This window comes from Penicillium alfredii, assembly GCF_028826965.1.
Source record: "Penicillium alfredii strain IBT 34128 chromosome Unknown utg000010l_segment0_segment0, whole genome shotgun sequence".
NCBI lineage: Eukaryota > Fungi > Ascomycota > Eurotiomycetes > Eurotiales > Aspergillaceae > Penicillium > Penicillium alfredii.
Window position 1 is genome coordinate 695,579 of NW_026622707.1, and position 27,166 is coordinate 722,744.

The following is a 27,166-nucleotide window of genomic DNA, read 5'->3' on the forward strand; positions in this document are numbered from 1 at the left end:
GAGAAATAAACCTATATTTCTATCAATTCAAATGTATGAAATTGCTCTATCCTCCTGTTCGTTCGCTATAGTTTCAGACAATTCTGTTCAAAAAAGCCGCAATCCGGCGCCACATCTCGACGGGGTTTGAGTACATAGGGAAATGACCGCTACCCGGTATCTGTGCTAGCTCCATGCCTTCTTTTTCTAACAGCGATAGGTAAGACAAACCGCGGTTCTCGTCTCCAAACATGAACATTTTGCAACATGGCAGCCCCAGGAACACTCCGAGTAGGTCTTCATTATCGGACAGTCGCACCATAGATTCGAAAATCGGACGGACAGCGCGAGCTTGTACTCGCATGCGTAAGGTACTCGCATACAATGCGCTACCAAGGGACTTTGACTCGCGAGTTCGAATGATGAAGGCGTCTAGGAATGCTTGGGGATCATCGGTAGGGAAGTTGAAGATTTGCCGACTCAAGAAGCAGTCCTCGGGCGCAAGGTTGCCTTTAATGTCGACAAAGCTCAGGATCCGGTCGGGACACTGGTGAGCAAGGAGAAGTGCAGTGAGCCCACCCATAGAGTGGCCGATCAAATGGAATTTGGTGATTCCGAAATGCGACAGGACTTCCAAGGTGGTCGCGACAAGGAAAGGGATATCTGTGGCTGAAAGATTGTCGCTTCTAGAATGCCCGCAGCCCGGGGCGTCAAAAGCGAGATAATCATAATTTTTCAGCTCTGCTTGGCAGATTATATCGGCCAGATCTTCCTTACAAGAGCCAAAGCCATGTAAGAATAAGATGGGGGCTTTCCCGTTCAAATTGTGGGTTGTGGCGATGTCAAGGTTCACGCCCTGTACTTGAAGCGGGATCGTTGAGTATGTGAGAGCCATCTTGAGAGCTATAAGATAGAGGATAACAGTGTGAATGGAAATGAAGTCTCGATAGAACTGGACCTAAATATTCTACAAATACAGGAAGGATGTTCGCCACAATGATTATGCCCGGCGTAAAGATTTTTCGCCGCTGTTGGAATGACTGAGAACCTGTGGGATTCGACCGGGTTACAGCTGAGGGGGGCCCCAAAAATACTGAGCGGGCCCCAAAAATCGGTGGAATATTACGCCGACTTTTGGGGCCCCCTTAGCTCGTTAAGTCGACTAGGCCCTAAAATATTTTATGCTAAAATTAAAATTCTTACTAATAATACTTTTATTATCCACGGATCAACTCTATATAACCTTATATCTCTATATTTATGATATTTACAGTGATTTTTTATTGAATATATACAAAAAATCTGTGTTCTAAATTATATATAAAACCTAGAAACGGTATAAATAAAGAAACGAAAATATATCTTTATCTATCTTTACTACTATACTTCTTTCTGCTTCTTTTTACTTTCCTACCTTCTATTTACCTTCTAGTTTATATCTCTTTTTATATATTCAACGTATCTTTTAAGTATATATTTAGTATCTATAATATCTAACTTTATCTATTATCCTAGCCTAGGCCTTACTTATATCTATTTTAATATCTCGTAAGTCTATAGTACTATAAACCTTAATTCTCTAGTTAGTTATATATATAGTAAATAACCCCGTTATATCTTTTTAACTTATATTAAATATATAAGGCCTATCCTAAATAATAATATTAGCTAGAAGCCTTAGGCGTAACACAACGCGATTACTATAGGACTACGTAAGTATAATATTAAGATTAGTAATATTACGAACGCGGATAATCTATCCTCTAATCTACTTATCCTCCTAAATAAAAAGAATAGTCTAATATATATATTATATACCTAATATATATTAGCTAAATACTAATTATATAATCCCTAGTTATAATATTTTAATTAATAATAGCTAGACTATATATAATCTTACCTTCGAGAAATAGCTTACCTTTTATTGGTATCTATATAATAAGTATTCTAGAGCTAATTAGTCTATATATCTCTTATATACTAAATATATACTAACGCTAGATAGCTTTTATCTTTAACCACCGCGTAAAGACTACTCTAGAGATACTTATTAGATAGAATATTTTAAAAAAGTAGATATTAACTAAAGGCTAATATAATACTATATATCTTAATAAACTAGACTCTAGTCTTAAAATAGGCCCGATCAATTACTAGTATAATATTTTAGAATATATCGCGTAAGTATTTTATATCTATAGTTTATATACACAGAGTATATACTAAGTTTATATTTAGTCGAGAGGATACCGACTTCTAGTGTTAGTTTAGTAGCTATTTCTATTATTTCTAGTAGCCTATTATCCTAACCTCTAATAACTATAGCTATTATATAAATTTATCTTTTAGAGATACTAAATATATATTAATATTTTATAGCGTAGATATAATCCCTCTCTTAATCTTATATCTTTCTTTAGCCTAACTATTACTTTAGAGCCTACTAGTACCCCTAATACTAGCGATTACAGTAATAATAAAAAGGAGTAGGAGGAGGAGGAAACTAATATAGGTATTCTTACTAAGAATACTCCTAGAGATAAGAAGGAGGGACTTAAATCGATAGACTCCTAGATATAAGGGAGTTTATATATAGATTATAATAGTTAATAATACACGTAGATTATATATAGAATATATACCTAAATCGCTGGAATTTTTTTTATTTTAATTTTTTTTTAAAATATTTCTAATAAAAAAATTAGATATTATATAGTATAATTTTATTCTATATTATATTATTTATATATTTAATATATACTAAATATATATCGAACTTATATTTCTTATATATGGAAAATACATAAAAAATAATTTATAATTAAGCTAAACTCCTAAGTAACTCCTTTTTTTATCTCTCTAGCTCCTTAATTTAATTTAACCTCTATAAATAGTTAATTTTAGCTTGAAGGGCTTTAAGCTAAGATTATAATTAACCTTCGATAGTAGATCTTAGAGCCGGTAAGCTTACTCGTAGACGTAAAATATATAACTAAATATATTATTAAGATAAAACTAATATACTAGCTCTTATTTATAAAGATCGTATTCTTATATTTAGTATAGTTTATATATTTAGTATTAGCGATCCTTGAGTCTCTAGGGTATTAGTTTAAGGTATTAATTATATTAAATCCTAGATAGATAAAGTATCCTCTTTATTATTTTTATATAGGTTCGTAATATCTTAAACTTATACTAGATTTCTTTTTTGTCGAAGCGTAATAATCTAACGATATTTATTTAGATTAAGATTAATATATATTTAATATATATTTTATATAGTTATTAACCCTTTTTTTAATTCTACTTTACTATATAGATTATAATATTATTTAAATACTAGGTAGAATTAATCCTATACTAAATCTTGAATTTATTCTTTTAAAATATCTTATAAATATATCCTTTCGTCCTAAGATAGTATTAGTAATATTTCTTAAAAAAGAATATAAAAAATATCTTAGAATTATTATAAAAAATACCTATTTTCAATTAATAACTTTATTATTAATAAAATAATTACTCTTGTAGATCTCTATATAATAAAAGGCTTAAATCTACTAGTCAATAAGAATCTTAGATACCTTAGATATAATACTAGAGAGAATCTAATTAATTTATTTATTTTTAACCTAATTTTCTATATCGGGAAACTATAAAATCATCTTATTTATTAGGCTTAGAATAGCCTACTTTAAATCTACTTTCTAGATATAGTTAATTATTATAGTAATAGGATAATCACTAAACTTTTTACAAAAAATATATTTAATATAGGTTTAATAAAAAATTAATATATATTAAAGATATTCTAATTATATCTAGCGAGGATTAAGTCTAATAAAATAGTCTCTAAGCCCTATATTCAAAAACTAGTAAAGAAATAAGTTTAATATATATTAAATATATATCTAAAGCCTATTTTTTATATATATTAACTATAATAGTATAGATTCCTTTAATAATATTAGAATTATAACTCTAATATATCTATTAGACTTCTTTCCTCTTAATGTCCTCTAAGACTTTAAAGATCCTCTTAAAAAATATAATATAATTCACGCGTTTTATAATTAATAAAAGTATAAGTATATATATTAATCTCTATAATTTTATTAATAAATATAATATAGTTTTTATAAAAAAATATAAAAACTTATTTTTTATTAAAAAGTTAATTATAGTAATTAAGAATACTCTTATTTCTCTTTAGACTATCTTAAATATAAGATCTATTTTAATATACTATACTCTTTAAAAAAGCTTAGTCTATATATATATATAGTATATAATAAAATAAAGTTAATAATCCTTATTAAAGAAGTAGATATTATAAATCTATTATTTATTATTTAGTTTTACTTAATTAAAAAGATATTTACACTATATATCTACTAAGCTTATATTTTTAGGATAGGCTAATAGCCGCTATTTATAAATTAAAGTAATAACTCTATTCTTAATATTTAAACTCTAATAAATATAATATAAAGCTAATATTTTATACTTTTTAATACGCTAACTAAATTTTAGCGAAAATATAAATTTTTAGATAGTTAATTCTAGAAGTTTATACTTTAAAATAAGATTCGTAATCTAAGATCTAATCTCTAGTAATATCTTTATTAGTAGAGATAGAAAATAGATATAATTACCCCGAGCGATAAAAAGAATAAAAAGAAATCGATCCTAAGAATATAGAATAAAAAGACTAAACTTAACCTTATATTAATAAGAGATTATATATCCTAGGCCTCTAAAATAAATAGAGTCTAAGAAAAATATTAGTATAAAATATTTTAATAATATTTTATATATATATTAAATATATATATAATATACTATATTAATATTTTAAGTACTATCTTTAGTAAAGAAGAAAATAGTAATTATAATCCTAGATACTAGTCTTTTTTAACCTATCTTTATTATAAAGAATCTTTAAGAATAGGATATCAATTCTAGTAATAATATATAGGACTAACTAAACTTTATATTATTTCTAAGTTAGTGCTGGATTTAGATAATCTAACTAAGTAATCTAGAAAAAGTTAGTAAGAATATAGAATAATTAAAAGTAAAATATACCTTATCTACTATCTAAATTAATAGTAGCTATTTATAATATATTTATTAGCTTCTATCCTAATATTTATAAAGGCTATTATCTTTATCTTAATTTCGTCGAAAAGCCTAATAATATCTATAGAAAGGATATTTTAGTACTATATATAATATATATCTAGTATATAAAAAACTTACTCTTTAATTATATATTTAATATCTTATTAAAAAGTAAAAGATAGTATTTAAGATACTTAGGTTTAAAATTAGTAGAAAATTTATAGATTAATCCGATTATATAAAAATAATAAAATAATTAATTCTAGATAGATTTACTAATAATACTAAATATCTAAATAAATATATATTTAGTATATATTAAACCTCTATTTAATATATCTTAGATATAAGCTTAATAGATACTTTATTTATATTTTATTAATCTTATTCCCGTTCTTTAAAAAGGTTCTCTTTAAGATAAATAAGATAAAAAACCCTTTTATAATCTATTACTAGATATTCTAGTAATAAAAGATATTCTTAGATTTTAGAAATAATAACTAATTTATATATATTTATACTAATAGTATTTTCGTCTAATTAGCTGATATCTCGTTTTGCCCTCGCTAAAACTACTTTATTAATATACCAAATATATAATAGGGTATAATACCCCTAGATACTATATATCGTATTTATTAAAGCTAATTCGAGATCAGTTACCAAAATCGGACGAAAATCAGATTTAGATAAGAGATTTAGCTAATCAAAAAAGGTCTAAAGCACCTAAGTATAGCTTATTTCAACCTTATTAGGCATAAAATATAGAGCTATAGTGAATATATAGTTTGATAGCGTTATACCTACTATATAAAATAGAGGTATACCAAACCGATTAGTCTTATATATATAATCTATAATAAAAACCTTAAATATTAGCCAATAAAATCATATAAAAATAGATGAGATATACCTTATTATATAAATTGGCCAATTGAATTAACTAAGGATGAGAGAAAAGAAAAAATTCGATATACCCTATATTATCTTGCTTAAATAAATATTTATAACCTTCTAAATCGAGTAGTATCTATAGATATTCAAGAATACTATATTCTCCTTAGACCTGGATAGACCCGCGGACAACCCATATGGGTCGACCCGTGGGTCAGCCTATGGGCGGGTTATGGGTCAGACCTCTTGACCCGTGGGCGGGTCAAGATTTTTTTGACCTATCCCGCGGGTTAATAGGTTAACCTATTTAACCTATTTAGGTAGATACTTTGTTAACTATATAACTTTTATAAATTATATTATTTTTAGCTATATTTTTAGGTATTATATTTATTTTAGTTAAATAATTTTTTATAGTAATTAGGAGAATAATTCTTAAAAAATAATTCTAGAGAATATTATTTTAAATATTAATTAATTTTAATTTTAAAGCTTATAATTATTAAGTATTTATAGATATTTACGAACCTTACTAGAAATCTACGGAAGGCTATAATTATCTTTATAATTACTTCTTAACTTTTCTTGCTACGATTAGTAAGATATATCGACTATAATTATTAGATCTATAGTATCCTCCTCTTTATTATCACTAATTAGCATAATCTCTTTATAAATCTTTTAGGTCTTTTTTTTCTTTTATATAATTTCTAACTTATTTTACTCCCGAAGCTCTTAAATAAATATAAGCTACTTCTTCTTAACTTTAAATTTAGTAATATATATAAATATTATTAGATCCTATATAATAGATATATTTAGCGCTCTTTATCGATAATAGTAAATATTATATACGGAATTAAATAATTATTTAACGTTAACGCTAATAGCTAGGATTAAGAGGAGATCATAGATAAGGCTTATAAATATAGGAAATTTATACTAATAATCCTTTTAGAACTAACGGGGTAAGATTAGGATAGTACCTAGATAGAGGGCGGATTATAATAATTAATATAATATTTAGATAGATTAGAACCGATATCTTTATTAAAACTAGGGTTCTAAAATAGGCCTTAAAACCCTGGTTCTAATAAAGATAGAAAGATAGAAATTTAATAGATTAGAACTAGGGTTTTAAATAATTACTTAGAACCCTAGTTTTAATAAAGGTATATATAGAAACTTACCTTTTTTAATATACTATATTACCTTAGACTAGGAGTTTAAGGTAGAAGAATCGGCTATTAAAAATATATTAAGCTTACTAGTTTAATAAGACTATTTTATTTTAGATAGTGATTAAGAGCTTAGAATATTGCTAGTTTAGTAACTTAGAAACTGACTCTTAAGACTTCGTTAGTATTAGATATTATAATCTATCTAAGGGTAGTCCTAGTCTTTAATTTAAAAAAATTTAACCTTATATTAAGGGGCTAAGATAGTGCTAATTATATAGATATTACCGAGCTCTTTATTATCTATTATAGAGTAATACTTATAGAGTTTACTCTTAGCTAATTTAAGGGCTTAATATATCTATTATTTCTATCTAATCTTCTTTTTACTAAGCTATCTAATTAACCTTTTAAAATAATTAAATAGCTTATTATAGATAGTAAAGATAATATAAATAATAATATCCTTTATTTTTAAGAGGACTATAGTAAATTAGAAAAATAGCTAGATAATATTAAGAAGATAGTCGATCTAGCGTTATTTATCTATATCAATTTTAAGATAAGGATAATTATATTTAGAGTAAAATCGATTAAAAATTAGTTATAACCACTTTGTACGTTAGAGTATTAAAAAGGTTGAATTTTATCTAGTTTAGATATCTTAAATTAGAACTAATCAAGGGTAATCGGACTAGAGACTAAAGAAGGACTCCTAACGTTAAGGGCTTATATTAATAAAGATCGTAAGGTTTCTAATCTAAAATATAAAGTAGGTTAGTATTTTAACTAATAAATAAGGAGTATAGATATATACCTTTATAAGAGTTATTGTAATATCTCGTTTTTATGTTTTTCGACGGGCGTATTAGATATATTCCTCGGACTAAATAGTCTTAGTTACCTTATTCTAAGGGTTTGTTTTTATCTAGCTAAATAGTTGTTTTAAACTTAACTAAATTATATATATAATATATAGAACCCGAATAATTATTACCTTAGAGTTAATATCTAATAATTAAATAGAATCTTAGATACTTAAAATAAAGATAGAGTTATTTAATATATTATTAGTTATTACTATAAATACTTAGTCTTCGATCTAATATTTCTAGAGGATATTAAGAAGGGTTATACTAAGATTCTACCTAGAGTATATACTAGAAATAGGTTTAAAGCTAAATAAAACCTCTCGATAATTCTAGTCTATATTAATAAAATAGCTAGAGATAGCTATAAATACTTATTAAAATAGCGATATCTAATAGTTAAGACTAATAAAGAGCTTAGCCTTAGATAGAAGCTTCTAAAGTAAATCTTTCTATTAATTTTAGGTTATTCCTTAGATTCGACGCTATATAGTTCAATAAGAAAGGAAACTAGAGATAAATAATAATAATTAGGTTATTCGAAGAAGGGCTTAAAATTTAGGATACTCGATAGTTTAAAAAAGAAGCTATAAGATAGTTATTATAGTAATTAATTATTACTTCTATAGCTCTTAGGTAACTAGCTAGACTATTTAAGGGGAGTTCTTAGCCTAAGAAAGATTAGTCTATAAATTAAATAATAGCTATATAATATACTATATATTCTATAAGATATTAGATTATTAAATATTTAGTAATATTTTAGTTTTTTTAGTATATACTCTAATTCTAGTAGCGTTAGAGATTTATTATCCTATTCTTAGTATAGACTAAATAGTCTATAATCTTACTATATTATTTATATAGGAGCTTTGGCTCTCCTATTACTAAATATATAACTTAATTAAAATACGACTATATATTAGTCTATTATAGACCCTTCTAGTTTATCTTCTTTATAGTATTATAAGAACCACTAATTTAGGTATTAAGCCACTAGTTTAAAAACTCTACTTTATTTATACTATTAAAAATTACCTAGGTCTTTTTCCGATTATCGGATCGTTTTAATATTAGTGATATAATAAGAGAGAGGCTTTACTCGGTTTACTAGCTTTCTAGTAGTTCTAAGAGGGTATCGAGAAGTTAATTAGAATAGAAAATAGATAACTTAAACCCCTTACTCTTAATAAGAGAGGGAGGGTACGAGGTAGATAACTAAGATATAGAAGAGATATAGTAATAGTATATTAAAATAAAGGACTTAAGATATAGAAAAATAATCTAAGGTAAATCATCATAGATTTAGGGGAATATATAGATCTAATACTTATTTTTTATTAATAGATAGGATTCGGCACTATCCTAGTGCTAAATTTTATAACTAATCAGAAGATACTCTACTATAATATATATAAAGCTTATTAGATAGTAAGAAATAGATTAATAGGTTAATCTATAGGTTGACCCGTTAATCTAAATAATTAGGTAAGAGTAATACCCTAAGACTTTTATTTTTATCCCCCAAAAATTTCAACCTAACTAGCTAACCTTTTTATGTAGGTATATTAGAACCGGGGCTATAAGTAAACGCGTAGGTAGATTAAAACCGGGGTTTTAAGCAATCGCGTAGATAGATTAAAACCCCGGTTCTAATAGAGGTAGAAAGACTACTATAAAAAGGTATATATTTTATTATATCTAGTAAAAAAGGGACTATATAACCCTTTTACAGTAAGAGACTCGAGATATAGAAAAATAATCTAAGATAAATCATCGTAGATTTAGAGGAATATATAGGTCTAATATTTATTTCTTATTAGTAGGTAGAATTTAGTACTATCCTAGTGCTAAATTTTATAACTAATCAGAACAAGCTCTACTAATATATATAAAGTTTATTAGATAGTAAGAAATAGGTTAACGGGTTAACCTATAGGCTAACCCGTTAACCTAAATAATTAGATAAGAGTAATACCCTAAGATTTTTCTTTTTATCCCTAAAAAATTTCAACCTAATCAGCTAATATTATTATTTTATATAAATTTAGAAAAAATATTTAAAATAATTCTTTTATATAAATAAGACTATAATATACTTATATATTAATAAAGAAATATTAGATATTAGATTTATATCTATTTTATTATTTCTAATATATATAGTTTATTTATATAAAAAGTAGAAGTACTACTATAGACTTCAAATATATATTTTTAGGTTTAGTATAAGAAATAGTTAACTAATATCTTCTTTTGCCTATATCTATCTATTATAAAATATAATTCTTACCTTAAAGTATTAAATTAATAAATTAATATATTATATATTCTAAATATATTATTACTATATAATATTCTTTTTATAAAGAGTTAGAATTATAAGTTATATTAGAACAAAAACAGTATTTAATAATAGTGTATTATTAAAAAAGGTAAGTAAATTATCTATCCTAATTAAGAAATTTATGCTAAAATAGGTCAAAAATGGGTTGACCCGTTAACCCACGGGTCAACCCATGGGCGGGTCAGGATTTTATTGACCCGACCCATGGGTCGTGGGTTTGGGTCATGGGTCAAGATCTTTGACCCATGGGACGGGTCTGTCCATGTCTAATTCTCCTATCTCATTTCGTCGAATTTCTGCTTGTATATTATAGATATCGCGTGGTATAATTTGTTGACGAGGGGACTCGCTATATAACGCACTAATAATATACTTCGGTCTAATAGCAGAGAGTCGTTAAATTAAGGTTTTCTGCACTAGGGTAAATTAACGTGCGATTAGGTGCGCTATTATATCTTGATTAGCAGAATGATTATACGCGGGGTTCTTTACCTAAAGTAGCCAATTAGAACTCCTCTGGCGATTCCTATATACCAAAAATAGACAATTTTGCCGCCGAGTACTCGTTTTGCGCCTTTTGGCGCCTATAGGCGCTTGTATTCGGTCCGAATATACCCTAGATCTATCGCAGTGGAGATAGACTTGCCTATCAGTATTAGACCGCTTGATAGTAGTAGTATACCCCTGCGCTATACCTTACTGGCGCATAAAATCGACTAATTCATCCCGATTAGGGAAGGTTCGTTGTGGTGGGGGCAGCAGATCGGTAGTGGCAGCGGTAGGCGAATCAGCATGCAAATCGGTAGGCGAATCAGTAGGCGAATTGGCGAGGGGTCTAGTAGGCAAATCGACAGTCGAATTACCAGTGGTGGCAGCAGAGATATCGGGGGGAGTAGCGGTAGTAGGGGTGCTAGGGGCAGGTATAGCGGGGTTGGTTTGTATGGTATGCATGATAGAGCAGACGAAGCAGATAGGGTATGCAGAAAGCGAAGAACTAGCAGGGTAGTAGTAGAAGAGAAAAAGAGATGAAGCAGAATATTGAGTAGATATGCAGTATATAGTTGCTATAGTGATGAAAATTGATTATATCAGCGATTTTGCTTATGTCAGAAAATGAGGTGTCAATAGCGAAAATCTTGAGGTGCCCCTATCAATACCCGCCAATAGCCGAATTTTTGATGTGTCCCTATCAATATCCGCCTCCCAGGTCTATCTGGTCAATGACTCCTAGACCTGAACACATCTACTCCGCCTTCTAACATTGTGTGCCCGTCAGCAGTTTCCCCTCTTTTACCAACTATGATTCGCAAGTTGTCTTTCCTCCTCAGCAAGCCAAAAAAAAAAATGTCGTTGTCGCACCTTACCAACCGGCGTCGGACCGACCTCGCCCAGCCATTCCCTGCCGATTGGAACTCTCACGATGAGTTTTTCTGCTACACGAGAGGCCGCTTTATAACCAACGAATCCCATGAAATGGCCATTCGCCATGTTAAATTCAATATGAATGAGCTTGCGAAGTGCGCTGCTAAATCGATAGGCCCTGACTCCGCGCATTGTGTCCGTATTGACAAGTTTCCGGATGGAATGTTCAACAAGACATTCCTTTTCACTATGGACAACGGCGCCCAAGTTGTAGGCAAAGTTCCGAACCCAAATGCGGGACGAGCCCATTATACAACTGCAAGCGAAGTGGCAACGATGGATTTTGTAAGACAGATTTGATCAGCTCTTATCCTGGTCCTGCGCATGTTCTAATGTTCACTTACAGGTCAGGAGTAAGCTGGGAACACCGGTGCCTAAAGTATTGGCATGGAGTTCAAAAGCAAGCGAGAACTCAGTTGGCGCCGAATATGTAATCATGGAAAAGGTCTCTGGACTGCAGCTTGACAAAATTTGGCCGAATATGGACATTAAGGAGAGATTTGAACTCGTTAAAACAATATCTGGGTATCAGAAATCCTGGATGTCGACATCATTCTCCCAATACGGCAGCTTGTACTATTCGTCCGACCTACCTGATTGTGACGAATGCACTCTTTCCAAGGCGGACGGGTCTGAAGTCAAAGAGCATGGCTTCTCTGTTGGTCCGTCAACAGGACGGGAATTCCTCGACGACGGAAGGATGGCATTAGACTTCGATCGAGGCCCTTGTAAGGTGCTCTACCCTATATGCCGGAAAATTTCTGCTCACATGTTCATGCTAGGGGATACCGTGGAACAGTACAAAACCGCAGTTGGTCTTCGAGAAATTGCTTGTGTGCAGAATATATCGGAACTACCCAAGTCACCAGTGTCGCTCTATGGCCCAGGCACATATAGACCTTCTCGTTCCAAGAAAACAGCCGTACTCGAAAGCTATCTTCGTCTACTGAGATTTTTCCTTCCGCTAGACCGATCAATTTCATCTTCCTATTTATGGCATCCAGATCTCCATGCTGAGAACATCTTTGTCAACCCCGAGAGACCAGCGGAAGTACTAGGTATCATCGATTGGCAATCGAGCGAACTTTTACCACTCTTTGATCATGCCCGTGAGCCTTATTTTCTTGACTTCGATGGATCCTATTCAGGCAGCCTTAATCCGCCTCAACTCCCTGATAATTTCGACCAGCTTGACCCTGTGGAACAAGGAAAGGCCAAGTCTCTATACCTAAAGAATTCTCTTGTCACCTTGTACCGAAAATTTACCCTTGCAAAGAACGAAACACTATTCAAAGCCATGGATTTTCGGCGGTCTACGAGTTTTGAGATGATGTTGTTGGCTCAGAACCTCCTTGTCGACGGGGAGTCGTTATACCTGTCTAGGATTCTTCAGTTACAGGATGAATGGTCCTGCCTGCCAGGTGTCTCAGCCTCTGGATATCCGCCCTTTCCTATTCAATTCTCTGAAGCTGAGGCGGCTTCCATCAACAAAGATTCCACTGGTGCAATTAGAGGCATGGAAATAATGCGGCAGTTGAAAGAGTCGTTGGGTGACCTATGGCCTGAGAAAGGTGTTGTGCGGTCCGACCAGTATGATCAAACCAAGGAGCGCCTGAAACAAGCTAAGACGGAGTTGATCGATCGACTTTCACGTTCCGAAGCTGAACGAGCCGCATGGGAAGATGCATGGCCATTTGACGAATAACTAAGGTAGTGGTTGCTTCATCAATGAAAGCTATTGGACTAAATTTTAGATTGTGCCCCAACAAGCATGGCACAAGTGTTCTCTTGCCCTGTCATCTATGGATCAAGAAAAGCCTTGCCTCGTTATAGATGTGAACCTATTATGTCGGCGCTTCCAGGAGGTATTTAACAAAAGAGGAGTCCTGTTGTACTGACTTCAACACTGAGTACCTACAACAATAAAAGGAAGCAATCTAATGAAATTTTGCCGCAGCATTCTTGTCCCTTTGGGAAAGCCCTAATCACAGTCGGTCTTCAGCTTTTCAACCTCTGCCTACCCTTTCAGGTCTTTCTCCAAATCCTCGAAGAGCTTCTCCACAGCTGCTTTTGCTGCAGAAGCATCTGTTGTGACGGATACGTCCGCCTCGGCCCACACTTTGTGAGAATCTTTGTTCGCCAGCTCTTTGAGCGTCGCATTATCCGCGTTCTTATTGAGTTGCCATTTGTACCGTTTATAGTCCTTTCCTTCCTTTACAATCTTCTCGCCATTATCCAAACGGGAACCAATTTTTGTGTCGTTTGGACCGCTCTGGGAGGGGGCTGCTCTAGTTCCGGCGATACCTTGGCCTGAGGCTAATTTCGTCACTTGGGATGACCTTCCCAAGATCCATTTTCTTAGGGCGTCAAGGGATTCCCGCCTTGCGCGACTCATCTTGCACTTAACGAAATTAGACCTTGATCCACAGAGCTGGTCAAGCATACTTACCTGACAAAAAGGTAAATAACGAAGAGTCGTATATGCGAGGAGGGATGAAATGAACGCTTCTCTCAGACCTCTGCGACTGTAGAGGCAAGAATGATTAGAAGAAACGCATACTTCGCTCAGCCAAGATTGCCGTCCATTGAAGGTCCTTATTTAAATTTAAAAGTAGCTAAGTAATCGCTAGTTGATGAGAGGGAGACATTGGCGCACTTTAGCCCATCTCATACTACAGCCACCTTTGAACTATGTGATGTGATTCAACGTGCATACACGGCGACAAACCTATCTATCTTCGTCCACCTTACCTGAATTGTAACCACTTGCGCTGATAACATGCATGTGCGCGCCAAATCAAATGTTATTATCAAGTAAGGTGGCCAGTAAATTAATCCCCACTTTGCGCAGTGAAGCAAGAATCACTGAGTCGAGCAGTGGGTGTATTCTTGCCCGACTAATACCAAGAGTTCTTCTCAGTGAGCACTAGGGGAAGCTGGGGAGAGCAGAACTCTGAGGAAGGGAGCAGAAGAGAGAGAGAATCAAATTATCTGTCTGTAAGGTCTCTATGTAGGCGTGGATATGTCTGTCTCATCTAAATGGAATCACATCTATACCTTCCGGTCTAAATTAGTATTCATTATCTATTGTTCTCTAGTACCTATATCCCTCCACAACTACAAATTGATATCAACACATTCAACCCGGGCAGCAATATATACAAGGAAAGATACAAGGAAAGCCCTCATTTCAGCAGGGATTCAATAACCTTCGCAACAGCAATACACTTCTCTTCCCCGTATTTGCCGCCAACAACCTGCACCCCGACGGGTAGGCCCTCGACCGAATCGACATTATCTGTGATTGTTAGCAATTATTGAGAGGAAAAACAAAGACGAACAAAGACGAACATGAAAGAAAAGAAAGGAAAAGAAAGAGAGAAACATACATTGCTTATGATTGAATTCATCCGAAGCATTCCTCGGCACATGGTCGCGCCACGCCTCATCACCCTGGTCCTCGGTCTGATTCACCGTGGTAATGGGCATCGTGAGAGCAGCATAGTTGACAAAGTTCCACACGGACGTGTAACCCACATACTGGTGGCTCTTCACCCAGGTCCAGGGTGGATAGCCGACCCACGGGGTGACGGGCATGATTAGGGCGTCGACGCCGGAGTCGGTCCAGCGCTGGAGGTATTCGCGCTCGTACATGGCTTTATCGAATTGGAGCTGTAGATATGTTAGTAGGTGTATGTGGTCTGAGGGTTTATTATCTCTTTTTTATTAAGAATGGCATACCTTGTGCAGTTCACTCGTATTCATCAGATCCTTCTCCGTGCCCACCAACATTCCCTCAACCAGAGCCTCGCCGCTGAGCGTGCTCATCTTGCGCGCGCCTTCGCCTCCGTCGGAGAGGATGCCGCGCTCCCACATGTCGTAGCAGTAGCCGTGCGATCGGGCGTCCCATTCGAAGACTAGAGTTCGTCAGCGGAGCACATAACAAAAACAAGCCCACGATAAACATCAAGAGCTTGCGGTTGATATTTTGACTCAGTCACCCACCTTCATGTCCCGCATCATGCAGCGCCGCAATCACCTTCTTGACAGCCCGCGCCACAGGCGGCTGCACCTTGACGACGCCGTCATCGACGACATATCCGATTCTCAGTCGCTTTTTCGTGGTGCACAGCTCCGAGCGCCAGGGCACGGGGATCAGCCCCGGGTCGAAGTGCCACGGCTCGATCTGAGCGAGTGCGCTCATGTATGCCTCGATGCTGGAGAGACTGGTTGTCATAGGGCCGGCAGTTGAGGGCACGATACTCTGACGGGGACTGTCAAGGACACACCTGTGTGTTAATATTGATCCAGATATCACCATTCAGAAAACTCGATGTCTTTGACTTACCCCGATTGCTCGTATGGGTGGCGGCTGGTCGTCGGCGACAGCCCATACACACCACACAGTGCCGCGGGAATCCGCACAGATCCACCAAGATCCGACCCAATGCCCACGATACTGCCCTGGGCGCTGACTAGAGACGACTCGCCGCCGGAGCTGCCGCCGGAAATAAACCTCGTGTTGACGGTGTTGACGCATTGGCCGAAGAGGTGGTTGTAGCAGTCGGACATCTATAGAGGTGAGTGAATTGGTTCCAGCGCTTCCAGGTTTATTATTTGTTCTTTAGGCGTACCATCATCGACTGCGGAATACTCGACTTGACATAGAGAATACCGCCGAGTCGTCGAATCACCTGCGTTGTCGGTCCATCTTCCACAGCAGGTTTTCCAACCAGCCCAATCCAACCTAACCAGCAAGTAAGTCCATGTATTCATTTGTTGTATTGCATCCTGCTTTGAAAGCTGTCCCGTAGAAACATACCAATAGTCGAGTCCTGGCCCTTAATCCGAAAAAGATCCTTCATGGAAACAGGCAATCCATGCAGCGGGCCCAGAGTCTTGCCCGTCTTCGCAAGATGCGCATCCGCATGGCGCGCAGCCTCCAAAGCCTCATCGAAGAAGATTTCCGTGCAGCAGTTCGTCAATTGGTGCGCGAGAGCAGCTCTCTTGCAAAACGCCGTAGTCACATCCACAGAAGACAACTCGCCCGCGGCCAATTGATCCAGAAGGATCTTTGCGTCGGTAGTTTCGGTGATTTCCCGCTCCTTCGGGGACAGCAGCGTGCTCTGGCGGATGAACTCGAGCGCATTGAATCCGGTCTCGGGGGATGGCACCTTGGGCAGATGCCATGCGGCGGGGATGGCGGATTTCTGGCGCGCTCGTTTCTGGAGCACGCGCTCCTCGAGCATGTCGTTGCTTGTTCGGGTCATGTTGTTATAGTAGAGGCTGTTCGGGGTTGCCGGGGTGTGTGCGGCTGCTTGGGAGTATAAACGGAGGCCTCGAGTGGAATTCCCGAGGGACCTGGGGCGCATGTCAACGTAAGGTGTGAAAGTGTGTCCAAGATAGAGAACGACGCGGGTTTCACTTTTATTATATTAATATATTTTTTCCATCTCCCCTTTCAGCTTCCCTACTTGTTTTCGCCGGTTCGAAAAAAGCTATGGCCCCTCCGGGGGCCGTCGAGCCCGTCTGTCATTCGCGATCCAGTCACTTTATAAGTTAGTTCGAGATGTTGATCACTCTGTTTCCTCGGCCTCTATGCCGATGTCTGAGTTCTAAGCAACTCGGCCAGAATACTATCATTTGTCTCGTCCCTGAATCCCTGAATAAATCACATGTATATCACCAAGATCCAGTCACTTTCCAACATCTCCGATCTACCGCGCATGACAGATGCAGAAGATTGACAGCGAGACCTCCCAGAAACAGGCAATTGACTCGAAAGTTTTAGCGCAAAGACCCAAAAATGGGGACCAGGATAATGATTAAACCATGCGAATCCTTCACCATCCCCAAAACGGTGATGATTGGCGCTGGATGGTTGCTTCATATAGAAAGTGGCAGACTAATCGGCCCCCAACCCTAACGGGCGTGGCCACACTATTGGGTTGACTACAACGCCACGGTTGGGGGCTGGAGCTTAACTTGGCGAACATCAATCACTTCTTTGGGTTATTCGATTCGGATTTGATCCGAGTTGAATTGAAATATCTCGGAGAAGGAAAGAAAAGAAGGGAGAAGAGAAAGAGAGAAAGAGGGAGAGAGGGGGTCTTGTCTGACCCACTCCTATATCAACTAGCATAACCGGTTCCTGGCCCCACGGTTAATGGGAGACGGACTTACTTGGCATGCTGATCTTATGAGAATAAATTCGAAAGCATCGAATTTTACAATAAGGCATTGAACTTGCATACTGGTTTTGTTGCGAAGAGGTCTCGACGGACTATGTCAGGGTGGTACTGTGCATCAACCACTATCACAACCTGACTACCAACTACCAAGATTCGTTGCACTCGGCAGTGGGCTCATAATGAGTCAAGAACGTTAACCCGTCGATCACGACACCAAGCAACCGATCGAGACTCAACTGAGCATTGTCGCCATCATATCACCCAACTACAATATCACGGGCAAGCAATATACAAGTATCCAAGTCAAGTTCCTTCAAGTACCTATGCGGAGGTAAGTAGAATCTCACACAGATATACTCAACAGACTACCAATCTCAGAATCCTACAATGTCAACCTCGAATTCGGTGAATCATTCTTGACGACACGCCACATCCAGACATCAAACAAAAAAGTATGTGGTATCAAACAGAAAAGGGGTTGGAATATTTGGAATCGGAGTCGGAATCAGGGAGATGTGAGAATGACGGAGGGAGTGATCAAATCTCATGCGCCAATGGGAGGAAATAGGTATTAGAGAATGGTGTCAATGGGCAGGTACAGTACAAAGTCAAAACCTCCACGCGGGAATATATTTATCGTAACGACAAGGGGGAATGGGGAATTAGAAAACGGGTGGTGTCGAATCCATGCGACAGACCAGGGGGGAAGAGAGAAAAAAAAAGAGATAAAAGAGATAAAGGTGGAAAGAAAAGGACTGGATGGACTGCTCTAACAAAAGCAGAGCAAGGAAAACAGCAAACAAGGGTAGAAATGTACCTTGATAGACCTCCAGCCGTCAGATGACAACAGACATGAGACTCCACGGTCCCGAAAGGACCACAATCTGAATTTTCAAAGGAAATAGGGGATCGAGGCACTAGATGCATTGTTAGCAAAGAAACTTGACCATCCAGAAGACCAGGTGAAAACGTACGCAAGGGCAAACGCCGCTGAAACACCAATCAGAGCGCGGTTGCGCACTCGTTCCCGCTTGATCTTGTCTTCCAACACCTTCGCCTTCTTGGCTCGCTGTGCAGACTCTGCGGCAGTTTCCTCATCATCTTCCTCAGACTTGCGCTTCTTGGTCACCGTAGCAGACGCCGATTCTGCGGATGCAGCCCCAGTCTTCTCTGTCCTGATGGCATCTTCCACCATGCCCTTAGCCTTGGCGATCATTTCCTCTGTCTCGGAAGCCGACGGGACCTCGGGCAGACTGATGGGCACATCAAGCGAGACGGTTTTCTGCGTAGTCGTGGCGTTGTCTTGAACGGCAGCAGCCTCAACCTCCACTTCCGCTTCCTTCTTGCTTTCCTTCTTCTTTTTCTTATCTCCCTTCTTCTCCTCCTTTTTCTCTTCCTTCTCCTCCTTCTCTGCTTTCTCCTCGGCCTCTGCCGCAGCCTTCTTGGACTTACGGCCTCGTGACTTCTTCTCGGGCGAACCGGTTGCCTTCACGTCCGTCTCCTCTTCAACAATCTCCAGGTTCCCGTTGACCGATTCCGAGTCTGCGGTGAGGGTCATGTCTAGTGTGGATTGGAGACTGGCGTTGGCAGCACTCGTGGACGGGGTACTCGTGATGTCCTTAGTAGCCCGAGGTTGGCGTGACTTGCGAGGAGACGAGGCCTTGGTAGGCGAGGCGGAGCGACGGGATCTGCGCTGCGACGAGCTAGTGGGCTCATCGGACGGCAAGCTGAATTTTGGTGGCGGGGTGATCTGCTTCTTTGCGCTGGACGGACTCTGAACAATATCGGTAGGATCCAACAAGGCGCGAACCCAATCGTGCATCTTGTATTCCTTGGCAAGCTCGAGAGCTAAAGATGGCCGTCAGGATCTGCGTGTGACAGATAGACGGGAAGGGAGCTTACCAAACATAGGGGAGATCCACACATTGCCCGCGACTTCGTCTTCACTCGTGTATTCACGGGTCTTCAGGTATTCGCGCTCATTCTTCTCTTCATCGGCCTTGGCCCAAGGGAATGCGATCTTAAACATGCCCGTCGCGCTCACAAATCCATCTTTGCTCCTCCGCTGTGCGCACGTAGTTAGCGACCATCTTGCTACCCTCCCTGACGGGACCATGGGACGGTTTGCCTCACCATCAAAAAGTAAGTCTCTGGGTGCTGCGCTGGTGTATGCGAAGGAAAGATCTCGGAGCCCTTAAGGTCCTTGGGCAACGGAGCCCGAAGATGGGCGTACTCGAACACGCCCAAGTTTTCAGGCTTGGTCGCATTCGACGTGCCGATCTGCGCGGGCTTTACAGCGAGGTTGGTCTTGCCCAGGCGACGGCGCGCAAGGAGTTCCTCGTCTGTGGCAGGTGACATCCAGATTAGCGACAGTGATCTCGAAGACACGGGCGGACTCGATGGGCACGCGCGCAGTCGCGCGACCGTACGCGACAAAGTGGGAACTTACAGGACGGAGCCGCATCGGCGACAATCAGAGGGTTATTCTTCTTCGGCAGAGATCGCGACATGGTGAATACTGGAGGTGGGGTATGGCGGCAGACCTGGGGAAAAGTCGAGTGCGAAGAGGAAGAGAGGTGCGCCAACGGCGGCCACGTTGCAGGCGCGTCAAGCGTGAAAAATCACGAATCGGATGTTTCGCCCGAGGATGGTTGGGGAACTCGAGCCAGTGAAAGTACCACACTTGATTGTGGGATGGTCAATGTGATTGATCAAGCGATAAAGAAAAGAAAAAGAAAAGAGAAGAAAAGTCGCAAGATACAAAGAAAATGATCAGGGGAGATCGCGACGGAATTGGGAATTGGGGCACCCTGGCCTTGCCTCGTTCCGGTATGGCCGGTGGGTGGTGGAGTGGTGTATTTGGGGGATATTATTGGTCAATGCGTTTAATACCTGGTGTTGGCATTACTGTTATTTAGGAGTCCCGTGACCCCCCTGTCTGAAGTGTTGATGCGTTGGGACTCGATGAATTGTCTACTGTGGATGTGTTGTTACTATGAGAATCAGTAAAATTCTAACTAAATTTCTCTTAAATATATACTGCATGATTTTGTAACCTGCATAAATCTATACGTATTATATTAAGCCTGGCAAATGCGAGTACTTGTAGGAAGAACCTTTTACCCAGCATCTTATTATAATAACTTTCATGCTATATAGATATCAATGCCTAATATACGAGCAAATAACTGCTTCCCCTATAACTCCTGTGAACGTTGGGCCATGCAGCTGTCGATATAAACTTGCAGTGATGTACATCCGGAATAGCCTCGCCCCTCTCCCACCGCCTTTCCACAACCCCACCACGGCGTCTCAGGAGTTAGAGGGAGGCACCTCCTTTTTCGTCGTTAGAAATCCCTCTCTTTCTTTCTTTCGCCTTCTTTCCAATCCCCTCCATCTGGGTGCCCAATCCTACCTTTGTTTACCATCTCCCCGCGGTCCCAATTCCTTAGTTCCCGTGCCCCGCCAGTGCCAACCGTCTCAACCCAAAACAATGGCCGACCACCACGACGACGACCTCACTGCCACCAAGACCGAGGGTTTCAAGGTGGGTGAGAAGAAGACAATCCAGGAATACCAGGAACTTGGTCGGTGCTTCTCTCAAAAAAAGTCACATTAAAAAAAGAATCTCTTCTCACACTCCTATTTCCCCCACCTACAGATAAGAACGATGAGTCCCTGAACCGCTGGAAGGCATCGCTGGGCCTAAACACTGGCACACCCATTGCCGATCCCAATGACCCTCGCAAGTGCATCATCAAGTCACTGGCACTCGAGGTCGCTGGCCGCCAGGACGTCGTGATCGACCTGTCGAGCGCTGGTGCCCTGGAAACCCTCAAAAACAAGCCCTTTACCATCAAGGAGGGGGCCAAGTTCCGCATCAAGGCTGTCTTCCAGGTCCAGCATGAGGTGTTGAGTGGTCTCAAGTACCTGCAGGTGGTGAAGCGCAAGGGCCTGCGGGTCAGCAAGGATGAGGAGATGTTGGGTAGCTATGCTCCCAACACGACCGATAAGACTTCATATGAGAAGCGATGTGAGTTTTCTATGCCAATGGCCTGCTGGCTGTTGACTGTCTCTACTATTCTTGCCTCATAATCATACTAACTCAATGCCTACAGTCAACGAGGAAGAGGCCCCCTCTGGCATGATTGCTCGGGGTCACTACAACGCTGTCTCCAAGTTCCTGGATGATGACGAGCACACCCATCTGCAGTTTGAGTGGGCTTTTGACATTGCCAAGGACTGGTGATTTTTGGATATACCCAAACTAAGACAGAGGAGAGAGAGACTTGGGATGACCTCGGTGAATTCTTCAGCGGCCGATTTGTTTCAAAGCGTAACGAATTTCCTTCCTGAAAAGAAAGCCCAGTTGGAGATCCCCTCTTCCAGCTCGGACCATTTCTGCACAGGCCAAGCGTTGTCATTATAGGGGTTTGCAATCGTTTTGACATTTTTATTCTTCTTCATGCTGATATTCTTGTGAGATGTTTTGTTTCCGATGCTAAATAGCAAGCCTCGCCATGTGTGAATGTGCTTTGAGATCCCCTCCCCAAACTCCTGTATCGTGCATAAGTAAACAAAAAAAAAAAAAAAAAAAAAAACATTGAACATAAAATCAAACAGAAGACAAAAGACCAAGGGGTATCATAAAAAGTAGTCAATCATGGGATTTTTTCCATCCCTGTTCTGCTGCATCTGCTCATTGCGATGCACATCGTTCTCGGGCGAGGCTTCGAAGGTATTGAAGAATCGCTCTCCCTGGTCGCCGACCTCAAGGACACTGGCCATATTGCCGCAGCGGTAGCAGTAGTTGGGGGCACTCCAAACCGTACTGAGTCGGTCATCAAACAGAACCTGGTAGCCATCGTTGCAGAGCTGGTGGGCCCGCAGAATGTGGGACATGCTGTTGAGCTCGAGGAACTTGCGAACAACCTGTGCCCCGAATGTATATCCAGCGCCACGGGGAGAGAGGGAGAATTCATCACGATCAGGGTCCGGGTCCGACCAGACCAGATCAGCCATGGGCCCCTCGTGGGGGATCTCACGGAAACGGTCAATGATTTTGACCTGGTCGAGAGAATGGAGAGAGGGGGAGAGGCCGCCATGCACGCAGAAGATTTCATTGTTGATCACAACGCTTAGTGTGATGAAGTCAAACATGTCGGTGAAGTAGTGCCACACATTGGCGTTGCCATATTTTCGGGCACACTCGGTGTAGAAGCCATAGGACTGCGTGACTCCACGGGATTCATGATTGCCGCGGACCAAGAAAATGCGATGCGGGTAGCGGAGCTTGAGGCACACAAGGAGGGTGATGGTCTCAACACTGAACAGACCGCGGTCCACATAATCACCTGCAATTCTCCCTTCACGTCAGCAATCTTTTATTTCCAATATCCCCTTGACAACCAAGACAAGAGCACACAGGTTTAGAGCCTGAACCTTCCTAACCTTCTCGCTGATTCTCAAAAGGACTGCATACCTAGGAAGAGATAGTTTGTGTCGGGGGGATATCCGCCAATCCTAAAGATCTCGATCAGGTCCAAGAACTGGCCGTGAATGTCCCCAACCACAGTGACAGGAGCAGCGATATGAACCACATTGCTCTCCGTCATCAACAGCTCCTTCGCTTTGGCGCATATCGCCTCGATAACTGATTCTGCAAGCAGTTCTCTCCGGTAGATTCTTTCGATGCACTCATCCAAGTCGATACTGGCTGGAGGGATGTCAAACTGTGCATGAACACTCGCTATGAGGAATCAACGGAATTTGTCGCGGAGTACATACATGGAAGACCAGGCATTGCGATGAATGGCAAAGCCCAATGACTGCGAGAACAAAAGAATGCAATGTTCCTCCTTGGGGAGACGACAACCAATTTAAGGCAATGGACAAAGCCCTAAGTACCGGCCAAAAGAAGAGCCAGGGATACGACCGGGCTCTGGCGCAAGGAGAATGAGAGGACGGGAAGGTTTGAAAATAGGAAGACACAAGGCCAATGAAGATTATGAGAAGGAAATCAACGAAAAAGATGCCTCGAAAGATCCTGCAGTGAGCATCATGACCACCAAGCCAGCTCCTTTATCAAAAGTCAAGGACAGGCCAACAGAGACTGTCACACCAGAGAATCACTGGCACACAGTAAACTGCAAAAAGAAGTGGGTTGTTGGTGCTGGCTACATCGGCCTCGCTCGGTTACGGAGGGCATTTTGCCCAGGTACACCGCTCATATCCACGTGATTTCTAGGCGGTGGATACCGCCTCGACGATCCGTGGTCCCGAGTGCAAACGGTGAAAACAGCTTGCTGTTCTGCAGCTCGGAGCTTTGAATTCCTCTGGTCTCTTCTGCATATCTTCCTGGTTTTTTTTTTTTTTTTTTTTTTGCTGGATTTGTGGTCTCGGTGATGAAATGTCTCTTCCGGGACTAGATCTCTCCCAGCCGTCGGAGGAGAGGCAGTATGCGGTCGCACCGCCGTCGCAGATCAGTCTATCTCCGGGCTCAGAATGGCGATTTGAGGTTGGATTTGGTCATATTGTGAAGGTCAAGGTGCGTTGATATCTGAAGGGGAAAAATACAATTCTGGAAGAAGGAATATGAGGACCAATTGGTTAACTGACAATTAACTCGCTTATAGATTCTCAATGGAACGGCCGAGCTTTTCGGTACGGAACTGGCCGAGTCGCAGAGCTACAGCTTCACTGGTACCAAGGCGGCAATCTACACATGGCATGGTTGCACATTAGAGGTCAGCACAGGGGAGACAAACCATATGATATCAGATGGGGTGACTCCGACAGCGGGCCATGGAGCGGGCGGGTGCCAGAGCGAGTACACGGCAGAGGAGACGCCGATGGTGGAATACGCCAATGTCCACTTTGCACTGGAGACATTGCGGCAGGAGGCCCACGGTGCGGGCAAGGACGGCCCGCGTGTGTTGCTCCTGGGGTCTGAGAATGCGGGCAAAACCAGTTTGGCCAAGATCCTGACGGCCTATGCGACCAGGGTTGGCCGGCAACCGCTGGTCGTAAATCTCGATCCGAGCGAGGGCATGCTCAGTGTTCCTGGAACCCTAACTGCGGCTGCATTTCGCACCTTGCTGGATGTTGGGGAAGGCTGGGGCAGCAGTCCCATGTCTGGGCCCAGCCCTGTACCCGTGAAGCTGCCGCTCGTATACAGCTACCCGCTGACGAGTCCGTTGGATGCTGATGGCTCAGTCTACCGACCTGTTGTGTCGCGGCTGGCGCTGTCGGTGACGGGCCGGATGGCCGAGGACGAGGACGCACGCGAAACCGGCATCATAGTCGACACCCCTGGGGTTCTGAGTCAGGGCAAACCGGGCAGCCTGGAGCTGATCAATCACATCGTGACCGAGTTCGCCATCACCACCGTCTTGGTACTGGGATCGGAGCGTCTCTACAGCTCTATGGCCAAGCAGTACGATAACAAGCCCAGCTCAAGTGCCACGGCCACGGCTTTGGACGAGCGTATCTCGGTCCTGAAGCTCTCCAAATCCGGGGGCTGCGTCGACCGCGACGCCGCGTTCCTGAAGGCGACCCGCGAGTCGCAGATCCGATCATATTTCTTTGGGAATCCGATTACCTCCGCGGCCTCGGCTGCTCTCTCAATCTCCGCCTCGTCCGCCTCCGCCATCACCTTATCTCCTCACGCGCAGCAGCTCGACTTCGCTTCTCTCGCAGTCTACAACTACACCATCTCTGCGGCCGATGACGGGGACGAGGATGATTACGACCCGTCTCAGCTCACAACCACCGACTCTTATCTTCCGGGCTCCGAGCACTCGTCTTCTCAACCAAGCCAACTCCCCTCTGACCGCGCCGCGCCCTTGCCGGGGGTTGTTGGCCTCTCTTCCAACCCTTCGGCATCTTCGCCTGCCACTTCATCTGCACAAAGCAATGTTCCTCTGAAAAAGGTCCTCCCACCCGCCCCCTCCACCCTCGCCAATACCCTCCTTGCCATCACCCACGCCTCCACCACCGCACCTGTCGCCGAAGTGCGCGACGCCAGCATCATGGGCTTCGTGTATGTCGCCGATGTCGATGCTGACAAGGGCAAGATCCGCGTGCTTGCACCCGTTGGCGGTAGATTGCCTCCGCGTGCCATGATCTGGACAAAACGCTGGCCTGGTGAAATTGTTGGCCTGGTTGGCTGAGGCTGGGTATGAGCTTCGCGGGCATCTTATCCCTCAAGTGGAGCATTTCACGGCCTTTTTTTCATTTAAGATTTTTCTATTCAACTCCCCCCCTTTTTTTTTTGTCACGAATCGGCGTTCCGGTTTTATTTGGGAGGAATTGTTTCTGCATGATGGGCCAGAATGGCAACGTTGTATCTATATTTCTTTCCATGATGAAACTGCCCCTCGGCCAACGACCACAGAAGAAAAATGACATTTATTCATGTAATAGCATCGTACCACTTTATGCTATTCAACTTAAGCACTAAGTAGGTCAATAGTGGGTAGATACACATCCTTGGATAGCTCCGCTGGAGAGTACCCGAGAGAACTGTTTCTTCGTAAACAAGCTTCCCCAACCCAAAGACTGAATTGTGTCCTCGTTTCTTGGGGCCGATACGGCCCTTGTTGAGTTTTTGTGTTCAGAAACTGAAAAATATCGCACGGTCTCGATTCAATTGCCATACTAAAACGTCGCCTACTTCACGGCGAGATCACTTATGCCGCTGCAAAAGAACAAGATGCTAATATCCTCCATCAGTTGAGCTACAGAGATCAGAAGATTCGCTATTTTTACCCATCTGTACCGCAATCGCAAGCTGATTGAAACGATTGTCGCCCAGGCAATGCGGATGAGAAGGTCCGTTGCGAAGTTGGCACCTACGCGTGGCTCCAAGACAACTGTCCCACGGTCCCTATTCCAGAACTTTATAGGTTTAGACTAGCTGGGGGAAATACTGTATGTCCCTCTTTCTCTTGTCTTACGATGATATCAAGGCTTACATTCTTAGTTTACCGTTCTCGATAACCTGCCATTTATAACCCGTACTGTTCAGCGTCTACGCCGTCGATTGCTACAGTAGTTAGTCTATCCCGCTCCATCACTCTATGTTCAACATCAAATCAAAGATCCGAACATACTAGGCATACCCTATCTTTTGATTGAATATATCGATCCTTCATG

At 40.5% G+C, this 27,166-nt stretch overlaps 8 protein-coding genes across 8 annotated transcripts; 3 read left to right on the forward strand and 5 right to left on the reverse strand.

Annotated features, from left to right (window-relative positions):
• Positions 1-73: 73 nt before the first annotated feature.
• NUU61_007813 (alpha/beta fold hydrolase) lies at positions 74-874 on the reverse strand (the record flags this gene model as incomplete). The annotated part of the gene is made up of 1 exon (XM_056658338.1): positions 74-874. The coding sequence occupies one exon, from the start codon at positions 872-874 to the stop codon at positions 74-76; it is 801 nt and encodes a 266-aa protein (XP_056508631.1).
• A 10,867-nt stretch (positions 875-11,741) lies between these two features.
• NUU61_007814 (phosphotransferase enzyme family protein) lies at positions 11,742-13,524 on the forward strand (the record flags this gene model as incomplete). The annotated part of the gene is made up of 3 exons (XM_056658339.1): positions 11,742-12,104; positions 12,166-12,547; positions 12,602-13,524. The coding sequence occupies 3 exons, from the start codon at positions 11,742-11,744 to the stop codon at positions 13,522-13,524; spliced, it is 1,668 nt and encodes a 555-aa protein (XP_056508632.1).
• A 312-nt stretch (positions 13,525-13,836) lies between these two features.
• NUU61_007815 (uncharacterized protein) lies at positions 13,837-14,214 on the reverse strand (the record flags this gene model as incomplete). The annotated part of the gene is made up of 1 exon (XM_056658340.1): positions 13,837-14,214. One exon carries the CDS (start codon positions 14,212-14,214, stop codon positions 13,837-13,839), a length of 378 nt encoding a protein of 125 aa, XP_056508633.1.
• A 790-nt stretch (positions 14,215-15,004) lies between these two features.
• Positions 15,005-17,191, reverse strand: NUU61_007816 (uncharacterized protein; the record flags this gene model as incomplete). The annotated part of the gene is made up of 7 exons (XM_056658341.1): positions 15,005-15,117; positions 15,209-15,491; positions 15,561-15,736; positions 15,825-16,108; positions 16,168-16,391; positions 16,454-16,566; positions 16,642-17,191. 7 exons carry the CDS (start codon positions 17,189-17,191, stop codon positions 15,005-15,007), a joined length of 1,743 nt encoding a protein of 580 aa, XP_056508634.1.
• A 1,711-nt stretch (positions 17,192-18,902) lies between these two features.
• NUU61_007817 (KilA-N domain-containing protein) lies at positions 18,903-20,520 on the reverse strand (the record flags this gene model as incomplete). The annotated part of the gene is made up of 4 exons (XM_056658342.1): positions 18,903-19,858; positions 19,913-20,075; positions 20,144-20,352; positions 20,460-20,520. 4 exons carry the CDS (start codon positions 20,518-20,520, stop codon positions 18,903-18,905), a joined length of 1,389 nt encoding a protein of 462 aa, XP_056508635.1.
• Positions 20,521-21,503: 983 nt separating this feature from the next.
• Positions 21,504-22,259, forward strand: NUU61_007818 (rho GDP-dissociation inhibitor; the record flags this gene model as incomplete). The annotated part of the gene is made up of 3 exons (XM_056658343.1): positions 21,504-21,597; positions 21,672-22,043; positions 22,129-22,259. 3 exons carry the CDS (start codon positions 21,504-21,506, stop codon positions 22,257-22,259), a joined length of 597 nt encoding a protein of 198 aa, XP_056508636.1.
• A 395-nt stretch (positions 22,260-22,654) lies between these two features.
• NUU61_007819 (serine/threonine-protein phosphatase) lies at positions 22,655-23,813 on the reverse strand (the record flags this gene model as incomplete). Its single annotated transcript, XM_056658344.1, has 3 exons — positions 22,655-23,364; positions 23,493-23,726; positions 23,798-23,813. 3 exons carry the CDS (start codon positions 23,811-23,813, stop codon positions 22,655-22,657), a joined length of 960 nt encoding a protein of 319 aa, XP_056508637.1.
• Positions 23,814-24,419: 606 nt separating this feature from the next.
• NUU61_007820 (cleavage polyadenylation factor subunit CLP1) lies at positions 24,420-26,181 on the forward strand (the record flags this gene model as incomplete). Its single annotated transcript, XM_056658345.1, has 2 exons — positions 24,420-24,557; positions 24,646-26,181. 2 exons carry the CDS (start codon positions 24,420-24,422, stop codon positions 26,179-26,181), a joined length of 1,674 nt encoding a protein of 557 aa, XP_056508638.1.
• Positions 26,182-27,166: the final 985 nt, after the last annotated feature.